Genomic DNA, 12,549 nt, shown 5'->3' on the forward strand with positions numbered 1-12,549 from the left:
TTGTGAACAGGATGTGTTATAGATAGGTGGTTTTGTTTGATACTTAAACCTTTTGATTATGTCCTTAAGTGGTTTTAAGATAAAATCCCAAAGGTTTCTTTACCTGATAAAATGTGTATATTCAAAGAAACCATTGAAACAAATGAGACATTTGTGCCTTTCTAGAATCTTGGTGCTTAAAATTTGATAGTTTAAGTTAAATTTTTATACAAGAGATCATTCACATTCATAGGAGTTACTGTTTCTAGCAAAAGGTCCATGCTGTAGGAATAATAAAAGAGAAGAGGAAGAGGGAAGGGGTCCCAGAGGAAGGGCATCACCCAGAGCATACATTGTCAATTGTTTGCTTTCCCCCACTTTTTACTGTGTGTTCTTTACTTTCTTCTACTTGGAAAGGGTTAGTGACAGTCAGCTGAGGCTTGACTGTATAAGAGTGGGCAAACCTAGAGTTTGGAGATTGAACTGAGTAGGGGGAGTTTAAAGCATGACAGCCTGTAGCAAGTAGCATGTCTACACTTACCTGCTTTATCCCAGGTTCCTCCCAGGCAAACTCTGGTGTTTGCTATCCTTTGCTTTCATATTGTACCTTAGCAGTTCAATGACCAAAGACCTCCAATCCACCACATCGTATAATACCAACTGTCTAATGTTGGTCCGCCTTCCTCTTGTTAAAAAAACATTTCCCGAGGAAGGGAAACAGAAATGAAAATTGGGTATTGTTTTGCATCCAGTATTGTGGTAGACTGCTTCAAACTCTCACAACAGCTCTTACTCCTGTTGCACAGATATGGAGAATGAAACTCCGAGAGGTTAAGTGAGTTGTTCGGAGTCACACAGCAGGCAGGGAGTAGTCAGGAGTCAACCCGGGTCTATCTTCGCCGCTCAGGCTTCTTTCATTACCACCCTTCGTGCCTGAATCCTTTGCTTTTAAATGGTGGTAGGATTAAAGTAATTAAAACTTAAGATGCTAACAGGAATAAACTCCTATAAAGTAGTTTTTTAAAAAGAAGCTAGTTAAGACTAGTGAAAATAGTTGATAGAAAGTATAGAACATGATTTAGATAAAACCCAGGAATTTGATCTTTCTTGTCCCAAATAAAATCATTATTTTTCTGCTTTATATATATATATATGTGTGTGTGTGTGTATGTGTGTGTGTGTGTATATACACGTGTATATATACATACATATACATATATATACCCGTGTATATATATGTGTATATATATGTGTATACATATGTGTATATAGACACATACAAAACCTATTATAATTACACTGATAGTAACCACTTTGAGCACCTCTTGTAATTGTAGAAGTAAAATGTGACTTGTCTTCATCTTTTGTTATCGGTATATATTGAGTATTACAATTCTAATAGTTTTTTTCCTTAAAATGTGTATACACTTTTTGGTACTGTGTGTGTGTTTGTGTGTATGTATGTGTATTTTCCCTCTCTCCAGCAATTTCTTTTTTAAGGCCTTTTTCCCCCTTTTTTTATTGGGGAAGGGGAACAGGACTTTATTGGGGAACAGTGTGTATTTCCAGGACTTTTTTTTTCCAAGTCAAGTTGTTGTCCTTTCAGTCTTAGTTGTGGAGGGCACAGCTCAGTTCCAGGTCCAGTTGCCATTGCTAGTTGCAGGGGGCGGAGCCCACCATCCCTTGCGGGAGTTGAACTGGCAACCTTGTGGTTGAGAGGATGCATTCCAACCAAGTGAGCCATCCGGGAGCTCAGAGGCAGCTCAGCTCAAAGTGCCATGTTCAATTTTAGTTGCAGGGGGCGCTGCCCACCATCCCTTGCAGGACTTGAGGAATTGAACTGGCAACCTTGTGGCTGAGAGCCCACCACTAGCCCATGGGGGAATCGAACCGGCTGCCTTTGGAGTTAGGAGCATGGAGCTCTAACCGCCTGAGCCACTGGGTTGGTCCCCCAATTTTTGTTTTTTGAGGGAAGGTCTTAGCTTTCTAAAATAGAGCTGTGAACAAGTATAAGGGGTTTTATAAACCCCAGCCTAGCACAAACTGCAAACATTTATGTGGAATAGATCAAAGTAATCTGGGATGATACACAAGGCATGAGGTATCCTCTTCAAAGGACTGTACTGACCTACTCATGATCACTATATTTAAATACAGGTGTCTTCATTTCTTGTTGAACTTTGCAGTTTAAGAAATTAGAAATATAGTGAAGTGGACCTTTTTAAAAAAAAAAAAAAAGTTAATCTAGTGCTTCTTTGCAATGCCTAGCTGAATGTAAGCAGGATTATTCATGCAGCAAACACTTTGAACGTTTACCTTAGTGATAGATATTCCACCCTAGGGTGGACAATGTTTTGAAGTTGGTGGATTTTGTCTCCAGCTTTCTTCTGTGATTTATATCCTCAGTTGGCACCTCTTCCCACTCACATGTTCTGATAGTATCTGGTCTCAGTTATTGATACTGGTTGATTGATAGCTAATTATATCTTGAACTAATTTATTATAAAGTGTTAGCACAGCCAACCTTTGTATTTTTGTTATAAGTAATATAAGCTTATGGTAGGAAAATAGAAAATACAGATAAATGAAGATAAAAATCATCCATAATCCTTCCACCCAAAGATAACCTCTTTTAACATTTGTATGTATTACATTCCAGTCTTTTTTTATGCATATGGAAACTTAAAATACTATGGTATCATGTTATATATACTGCTTTATAATTTACCTTTCACTTAATATGTCATGAATCTTTTATCATGTTAATATCATTCTGCAGAATTCTTCTGTATGAATGTATTGATTTTTAATCAGTACCATTTTGTTGTACATTTATTTTGGTCCCAACCATTTAATATTATAAATAACATTGAGGTGGACATCCTTGTAGTCAAGTCTCAGCTTAGTCTTATTTACTTACTTATAAATTAGTGGAATAAATCAGTAGAAATAGAATTTGTGAAACAATGTGCATATACTTTTAAAAATCTTTTTATGAGTGCTGCCTAGTTGCCCTTCACAGGTTATGCCAGTTTATACTGCTACTAGCAGTACCTGGCAGTATCCCCATCTCCATTCCCACTGCACCTCCCTTAATTAGATGGGGGGACCTCTAGTTTCCTTGGCTGAACATGAGCTTCCTAGACTGCGCTGAATGGAGCAGACAGTTTAGAGGTCACTGAACATGGATAAGGCTTCTTCAGCCTCTGACACACTGTATTTCCTTACCTCCTAGATGGGAGAGACCACCTCTTCTGCCCTGATACTGCAGCTGGGCTCAGGGGGAAAGGCAGCATTCCTACCATGTCCTGCGTTAGATTTGTTTTCTGTGGATCACCTCAGTGGCTTCTGTGTACAGGTAGTGTTACAAACCGTTTCACTGTTGGAGAGGGAGTGGCTTTCTCCTGGTTAGTTTGTGGATTATCAGCTTACTGAATTCCTCAACAATACATAATTCTCCTCTCTCAGCTCCTTGCAGCACATGTGAGCACAGTTCTCTTGTTTGTGTTGCCATAGCTGTGGTCAGTTGGTAAGATTCTGGTTGTCTAGCTTACCAGCTGGATAGAGCTTTCTAGATTTCAACTCTTGTTACCTAATTCAAAGGAGAGGTCTGTGGTGTAGCATGATGCAAATGGCATCATTCCTAGTGGCATTAGGATATTTTCTAAGAATTCTATCTGCTGGTTTCATTGATTGTTTTTCTATGGTTTCAGGAACCCTATGATTGTTGTGTATAGTCCCTAGCAGCGTAAGGGGCCGAGGGTGGTGTAAAAGTACAGGCTTTGGCGATAGACTCCTGTATTGGAATTGACTGGCACTTGATTGCTGTGTGATCTAAAAATGTTCCTTAACTTATCTAACCTTCCCTTTCTTCAACCATAAAATGCCAAGACTAATAGTACTTTTTTAAAAATCTGTTGTGAAGATTAAAAAGATACTCCTTGTTCATAGCTTAGCACAGTGCCTGGCCCATACAAAGTGCTTAATTAATACCAGCGGAAATGGCTCTAATAATAGTTTGATGCCTGTAAGTTGTAGGTCAATTAGTGATATTTGCAGTGGTTCTAGATTTATGTATCTCGATTATCTAGAATATTAACGTACAATTTAATTTGAATCAGGAATCTTCTGTTCTGAGTAGATGCTGGTGGGAAACCCGCATGTCACAGTGTTTCTTTAATTATGACCATTTGATTATTGATGCCCTCGGATTCAGAGTAGCATATAAACCTGGGTATAATGGTTTTCTGCTGCTGGTTCTAAGAACAGGAAGTTTCTGCATTATAACTTCAGAGGCTTGTTGCCATGGGTAGTTTCCAGTTAAGTGGCCCGAGTTGGCAGAAGTTTTTGTTGGATGCAGCAGAATTAAGACTGACATTTGCATTCGTCACCTTCACATCCATTAACCAAAACCCAGTAGAACCTGCCATTTCAAATGGTGAAAGTTATCATGTTCCCGGACTTATAAGATGATATATGCTGTAGTTAAGAACAGCTGTTTCTGCTGCCCTTGCTCTGGCAGGATGGTACATGTGATCATCTGTTAATCAGTTCCAGTTCTTTCTGGTCTTGGAGTAAAAGCTTAGTCCTTTTGGTGCCCTCAGATGTTCTGACCTCCTTTCCATGAACCTGTGATCTTTTCTTTCAGGTTGTACAGTGTGATAGGTAAGAGCACAGACTCAGGAGTCAGACTGCCTTATCTTGAATCCTGGCTCTGCCATGTATTAGCTCTGAGATCCTGGGCAAGCCACTTAACCTCTCTATACTTCAGCTTCCAAACTGGAAAATGCGGATAATGGTAGTATCCTACCGCATAGGATTCTTGAGCGTTATGGCAGGTATCCCCGAGTTAAGGCAGGTATCCCCGAGTTAAGGCAGGTTTCCTCAGCTTTTCGGAGGTTTGCATTTCACCACTTCGCTTTTACGTAAGACCTATCTGTTTCGCTAACCAAAAGAAACCCAAAGAATTTCACTTTTATGAAAAAGGCAAAAAGCACAAATAGTGTTTTGCAGCTAGCCATTGCAGAGGCAGCAGGCACCGCAAGCAGCGAGAGCGGCATCGCCAAGCTCCTTCCCTGGGAACCACACTCAGCATCAGGACCCATAGCTTTGAACTGTGTCTGTGAGCATCTGTGCTTTATCTCGATTTATTTTGTACACTTTTGCTTTTACTGTGTTAGTGTTGTTTTAGGTTTTATGTGGTATTTGGTATGATTTGTTAGGTTAGTTTTTGGGTCTGGGAATGCTCAAAAAATTTTCCATAGAAATTAATCATAATTGCTTTTTCCTTTATGCCATTTTGGCTTATGAAAGGTTTCATTCTACATTTGAATACCCGGGAATGTTTATGCTTGTATGTAAAGAGCTTAAGATAGTGCTTGGCACTTAAGAGTATAAAAGCGTTAGTTATTATTTTACCCAGAGTCTACTGAGTGCTTTTATTTCTCATGAATTATACTAGTGACTATAAGAGAACTTGAAACTATGTTCATGCCTCGTACATCCCAGATTACCTTGATCCATTCCATGGGAATTGATTGCAGTTGTGCTTGGCGAGGGTGCATAAAACCCTTTTTCTTGTTAGCATAGCAGTTACCTTAGCCTAATTCCATATTCAAGTAATTGAGTGGTTTAATCCTGATCCATTAGGTTTTCTTTGAGGTCCTGGTAGCTGTGGTGTGTGATCAAAGGATTGTGGCAGAGATTACCTGTGCACACTTCCCTGGAGACGTATGTCCTATATATTTCACTGTGATCCAGCAGAATTGGTATCTGTCAAAGCATATCTTCAGACTCACATCATCTAGAACTTTTAGTCATGGCCACCTGATGTCTTTCCAAATACATTTATATTATCTATATAAGCCTCGGATAATTTATATTGCCTTTATCCATCTATGTTTATCACTTTATCCATCGATGTTTGAAAGGTAATGGGAGACTTGAGATCTGAGATGAAATCAGAGACCTTTGTAGGCATCCTTTCAGGTTGATAGGATCCCACGGAGCAGTTGGAAGTTGTCTTTGCCATCCTTCACATCAGGCTTTGATAAGAAAAGAAATAAGGCAGATACATGTCATAATGGGCTTATTCTATATATACTTTTTTTGGAACTTGTTTTAGTAGTACATTGTATATATGTTTTAGAACAGTGGTTATAGGCAGAGGAACTGACAAATGTGAGGGATCCCAGGTTGGAAGCAAGGCGTGTTAGAGAAGCTCACAGCAGGCAGCTGCAGCTGGAACACAGCAAGAGAGAGGAAGTCTGGTGTGAGTTGAAGCAGGTGAGGTGGGCAATGGGAAGATCATGGAGGGTCTTACACATTATGTAAGGTCATGTTAAAGGTCATGTTCACAGGTCATATTAAAAGATTTTAGATTTTATCCAAGGACCAGTGAGAAACTATTGAAAACTACTGAGCAGGAAGAGTGATTGATGCTATTATATTACTCTAGCTGCAGTATACAGAACTGATGAGTATTGGGGAGAAAGAATGCATCAAAGACAAGTTAAGTGGTTTTGCAAGAGTGTAAGTTGAGATATGGTATTGACTTGTAAGGTAGCGGTACTGATCTTGGAACTATTTAGGATCACAGAACTCGGTGACTGCCTGTGGAGCACAAATAAAAGGAGAGGATATAATGTTAACAGCTGAGGTTTCTGGTTTTGCAGCTGGTAGTGCCGTTTGCAGAGATAGAACACTAGAGGAGGGCTCAGGTTTAGTGGGGGACACTAGGACATGTTGAGTTTTGAAGTGCTTGTCATCCAAGTGGAGATTTCCAGTAAGCAGATGGATTAAATGCTCTGGAGTTCGGAGGAGAGGCGCTGTATCTAACTGTGCAGGTCACATCACACTCATTGAGGTTTCTGGCTTTGCACTTCCTCCTCAACCTCTTAATCAATTACTTGTGTCTCCTTTATAAAAGCTATTGATTAAATTTGGAGGACCCAGAGCAGTAGAAAACTCAGTGCATCAGGGTATAGTGTAGTTCTTTTCTGCCTCTCTCTAAGTTTCTGAAAACAGAATATATAGATATCCTGCCCTGGCATATTGCCTGCCATATTTTGAAAACACTTTTTAAAAAGTCTGCTAGATATGGTACCTAGTCAGCCACCCTCCCCTTGCATACCTGCTCTATTAGCTGCACGTTATCCTTGTATGTACCTCTTCGTGGACGCCTACCATCAGGGAAAACCTGAGTCTCATGTTACATATATAAGCTGGGGTTAAGTTTCAGAACTCAGCTCATCTAGTCCTAATCTTTTAGTTTTTTATAAGTTTTGGTGTTGGTGGTGATTTGTCTTAAATATTTTGGTTACTTGTAATTTGTTTTCCACTTCTCCTGAGCTCCACTTTCCTTACTTCTTTCTCTCTTCATGCCATTTCCACCCTACATCTAGCAAGTGACTGTCCTTGTGAGGACCAGATGGTGCAAGCCCTGGTCCCCTTCTTAGTTTGTTCCTCAGCACTCCCTGATGAACTAACTGTCATTATAGTAGAATACTAAATATGAGCTCTTGATTACAGTCTTTGGCGTTTGCTCATCCTCTCCACCAGCGCAGCTTAGAGAGCAAGTGGCTTCAGAGTTTCTGGAGCCTTTGTCTGGGCAGCCTGCCCTTGGAGAACTTTCAGGATATTGCCCCTTTTTTTCCCAAGCTTAGAAGTAGAGGCAGCACTTTACCTGAATTAGTTACCAAGGTCACGTGACCATGGTTGCTTTGGGTTCTCTTACTCACATGGCTAATTGCTTCTTCTGCAGCCTTATTGGTGTGTACTAACATATTTGGTAGCTGAGAAATTATAGGTGACCTTAAATGCAGAGCCTCCAAAGCCCTCTACAGCTAGCTTGTCCATTCTTACAGCACTTCAGTGGTGTATATTACAGAAGTGTACAGAGCCCTACCTAGGAATGGGAGTAGCACACCTCTGAGTCTCTCAGTCTTCGGTCTTTGTTACTTTGGCAGTAAGTAAATCTGCCTTTCTGAGTACATGGGCCCTTTATCTAGGTGTTCTGTGATAGACTCTTGTGCTCTTTTAGAGCTCCCAGTTAAATTCAAAACGTGAGCTGTAGAGCATTCTCTCTCTGCAAAGAATGAGATGATTTTTCCAGAAATGCTATCTTGCCCTTAAAGACCTTTTCTTCCCAACCATTTTCTGAGGGAGTATAGTAGTTTTAAAGCTTTGATAATTTATATAGAATAACATTTCCCCAGAAAGTTTAACACAGATTGTAGGGTTTCTTTCCAGAAGTATTGCTGTTAATACTTCTTGGGCCAATACAAATTGAGAAGGATCACTTTTCATTCTCTGGTAATAGCAGAATTTTGAATGAATTAAAGGGGAAATGGTAAAGATAAGAGTAACTGTAATCTAAGGGTTGAATATGTTGGAGGTATGAAACAGTACCATACATTAAAAGCAGCATTATTCTGATGGTTCTTGTGAGTTTGTGTAACTTACATGTCAGCTGTCCTCAGGTACAACCTTGTTTTTGTCATATGCCAACCTCTACACGGACGTTTATGCTGTCTGTGATTCCCAGAAAGTCTTCCCTAACCACAAACAATAAGCAGTGCAAGTTCTACAGAAGAGGAGTGTGTCTCTCTCTCCCTTGGTCATGGTGTTTAGAGCGACCCAAAGGAGAGCTGTTTATGCACCAGTTTTTTGAGAGGCAGTAGTATTAAATACTACCTTTCCATTTCTAGAGGCAACAGTGAATAAATAAAAACAGAAATTGATGAAATTCTGGTAAAGGAACTTGGCTGTAACATTTTAATTTATATCTACATACAGCCATTATATTATAATTCAAGAATCTGGCATATCATAAGATTATTAGTGTATTTAATACATATAGAAATTCTAGTATTTTAAGAAAAAAGTTCAGAGAGCATTTAGGTTGTTTATTATTAATGGCAAATTAAGCAGATCAATGTAGGATGTTTGCCCTTAGAAATATATGGACTGTTTGCCTGGTATAGGCCTCTAAGGCTCTGTTGTCCAGTGTGGTGACTTCTAGCCACATGTGGTTCTTGAGCACTGGAAATGGGCTAATTTAAATTGAGATGTGCTGTAAGTGTAAAATACACATTGGATTTGGAAGACTGAGTACCACGAAGGAAGGAGGGAAAAAGGGAAGGAAAGAAGACACTCGGTAATTGTTTGAAATGATAATATTTTGAATCATTTGGATTAAGTAAAATACTAAAATTAATTTTACCTGTTTCTCTTTTGATGTGGCTACTATTGGCTCTTGCTGTATTTCTATTGAACATCGCTGCTTTAAGAATGAGAACGCTGTAGTTGGTAAAGGCTATATTATGCCCTCTGTTATGTTAGAACAGTCTATTAACTTTCAGTAGGTGGGTAACTCTTAAAGGGTCAAGGAGTTAGCTTGAAGACCTAATGAAAATTAGAGCATCTAGATGTCGTTGACTATACTCAGTAAATAGCAGGAGCTTTAAAAAGGTAGAGAGGCTTTTCATGAAAATCTTTGGAGCTTAGAGCTGGGATAATATGCTTCATCTATCTCCAAAGAGTTTCTGATGCAAAATTCCCCCAATACAGAGTTTGCTACTATATTTACACAAAAAATAAGTAAAAGTGAAAAGTTATTTTGTGCTAGGGAGATTTTTTTCCCCTCTGAACTAGATCTGCCTTTTTATATACCAGTGTTTCAGGATGTGTGTGTGTGTATGAAATTTCCTTCATTTTTATTGAACTCATATCCCCGTGCTTAAAATTTTGTTTTTGGGTTGAATTTACTGGGGATGGCTGCTCCTTTTCATACAATAAGATCTCTTCCAGAAGATTCTTCAGCCCCTGTTATACTAGAATATAATCATCTTTACTTTGAAGTTCACTAGATATGCCTAGCAGTGGACAAAGCTTAATTTAAGCTCAAGCTGTGATTCTGTACTATGAAAATTCTCAGTTTTATATGTCAATAAAGAGTCTTAACAAACTAAATTTTTAAAAGAATAGAATTTGCTGTATGGGTATTTCACATGAATGGCAAATTGGTTAGATTTAGAGGAAGTATTCCAAAGTGGTAAATAGCAGGGGCTTTGCAGACAGACTGGGCATGATTTTTACCTTACTAGCCGTGTCACTTTGGGCAAGTGGTTGAATTTCGTTTTCTCATCTGTGCAATATGGATATAGCGCTGCCAGTAGGTAGGGATCTAAGGGGAGGCAGATACAATCTTTCAATTAGAGAGAGCAGTCTTAATCGAAACTTTCTGTACACAGTCTGAGGATTGCATAGAATCGTTTTTACTGTTTCATTGTATTGTTTTCAAATATATAGAGAGCTTATCTTGTGGGAGTGTTTGGAAGACTCTTAAGTCCTCCGCCCTCCTTTTCTGTCTCCCTCCTACTGTGCCTGTCCCTCCCCCGAGTCCTGGCTCCACTCTGAGGTTCTTCTGGTCATCTTTGTATTCAAATCTTGGTGCACCTGTTTCTGGGAGGAACACCTACAGGAGGAACTTCTTTCATAGCGTAACTTCATTGTGTTATTGTACTAAAATACCGGCAGCAGTGGCGATGGGAAGAAATAGTGTAAGTAAGTGAATACAGCAGAGAGCCTAGGCAGCCCCATGGATGATGATAATACCTACTTATCTTCAGGGATACGAGAATTAAATGAGAACTGTTGTAATTATTTTTAGTTTTTCACTGCTATAATAGATTTATGAACATTTAAATAAAATGTTATACTTTTATCAGATTATTTTCTGAACTCTTTATTTATAGCCTTTTATCAGTATTTGATTATATTTTGAGGAGACCCTTTGTCACACACAATCTTACAGGAAATTATTAGAATATTTACACTTGTAAGTGCTTCCAGATGCAGGGCTTGTGTGTGTCTGGGAAAATTATAAAGTAAAAATACCTGCATTTGATTTTTACTGAGAAAAGAAGCACCTTGTTTGGGTTTTGCTGTTATTACCCATGGAGAATTATTAAACAACTAGACCTGTGCTGTCCAGTATGACAGAGCTTGTTACACATGGCTACAAGCAATGGAATTAAAGTTAAAAAAGAAATTTAATTCCTCAGTTGCTCTGTCTTCATTTCAAAAGCTCATTAGCGTCATGTGGCTAGTGGACAGCACAGAACATTTCCGTCATAGCTGAACATTTTATTGGATAGCACTGAACTACAGTGTGTTAAATTAAATACCCAAGTGTTTTATTTAAATAGAAGCACTATCAAAAAGTCTAAAGTATTTGCTACTAAAATTACTTACCTAATTTATTATGCTTCTACAGTATCTGTAAATATTGCAGTGAATGTTGTAACTTTAGCTGCACATTTATTATCTACTTTCATATTTCTAGAATATGTTTTTTTATTTTTATAAATAAATAAAATGTCAAATTTCAGTTTCTCTTTGCTTTTATTTCTCATATCCTGGTGTATTAGAAGTTTCCTTGTTTTGCAGTATTTAAGGATTTTGTTCTATTCCTTTGCCACAGCCTTATGACTTAAAATAATACTACTGATATTGAAGAATACTAATCATCTTCAGTGTGGAAAGTATGGTGGTGATCTGGTTGTGTATTAGGAATAAGGGGTTTTTAACAGTACACATGCGAGGTATGATCAAACAATACGGTGAATGTTTAAATTTTAAAAAATGATTGCAGTAAAAGACACATTGCCATTAATCCCCCTCAAAACACTCCCCCTCACTTTGAACACACTTATGCCATCGTTTTTGCCACTTTCTGAAGCAGTTCTGGAAGTCTTCTTTCATGAGTGTCTTTAGTTGCGCTGTCGTGGCTGCCTCAATGTCCTGAATCATTTTGACTTTGGGGAAGAGCCAGGAGTCGCACGGTGCCAGATCTGGTCAGTAAGTTGGAGGAGGACACCCATAATGTTTTTATTTGACAGAAATTGCTATATTCCAGAAACGATATGGAACACGGAACGTTGTCTTGATGGAGGATGATTTACAGAACAGTTTAAAACACACCTTCTCTCAACCGTAGCTCACACCCAACTGACTGCACTGAACAGGTTGAAACTTGTCACACACTGTTACTAAGCTTTGACACTCCGCTTTCCATATTGAAGATCCCTTCCTTTCTGTTGGATGGCACTCAGCAGCAGCATTCACCGTATTTTGTGATTACAACGGAAAGACTCTGTGTCACACACAGGAAAGGCTCCGTGTCACCCATTGCTTCTGGTACAGAAATTTCTGTCAAATGAAAACATTACGGTGTGTCCTCCTACACCTTATTCATCGGATCTGGATCTGGCACCATACGACTTCTGGCTCTTCCCCAAAGTCAAAATGACCATGACAGGTAAACGTTTTGGATCCATTCAGGACATCGAGGCAGCCATGACAGTGCAACTAAAGACAGTCAGGAAAGAGGACTTCCAGGACTGTTTCAGAAAATGGTAAGAACAATGGGATAAGTCTCTGAAGTGAGGGGCAGTATTGTGAGGGGGGATTAATGGCAACATATCATTTATTGTAATACATCTTTTTAAATTTAAACATTCCTTGTATTTTTTTAATCACACCTTGTACATACCCCATCTTATTATA

General features: G+C 38.9%; 1 protein-coding gene across 11 annotated transcripts in view; it reads left to right on the top strand.

Moving 5' to 3' along the window:
- FSD1L (fibronectin type III and SPRY domain containing 1 like) overlaps positions 1 to 12,549 on the top strand; it is a 63,127-nt gene that overhangs the window by 3,038 nt on the left and 47,540 nt on the right. Inside the window, exon 1 of one of the 11 annotated variants that reach the window (XM_081066250.1) lies at positions 11,883 to 12,398. The exons of the other annotated variants lie outside the window; for them this stretch is intronic. Coding sequence (XP_080922376.1) covers positions 12,396 to 12,398 — 3 coding nt within the window. The 5' untranslated portion in view covers positions 11,883 to 12,395. Of the gene's footprint in view, positions 1 to 11,882; positions 12,399 to 12,549 lie in introns of those variants that run through there. 11 annotated transcript variants of the gene reach the window in all.

Source organism: Rhinolophus hipposideros (assembly GCF_964194185.1).
Source record: "Rhinolophus hipposideros genome assembly, chromosome: 11".
NCBI classification, from domain to species: Eukaryota; Metazoa; Chordata; class Mammalia; order Chiroptera; family Rhinolophidae; genus Rhinolophus; species Rhinolophus hipposideros.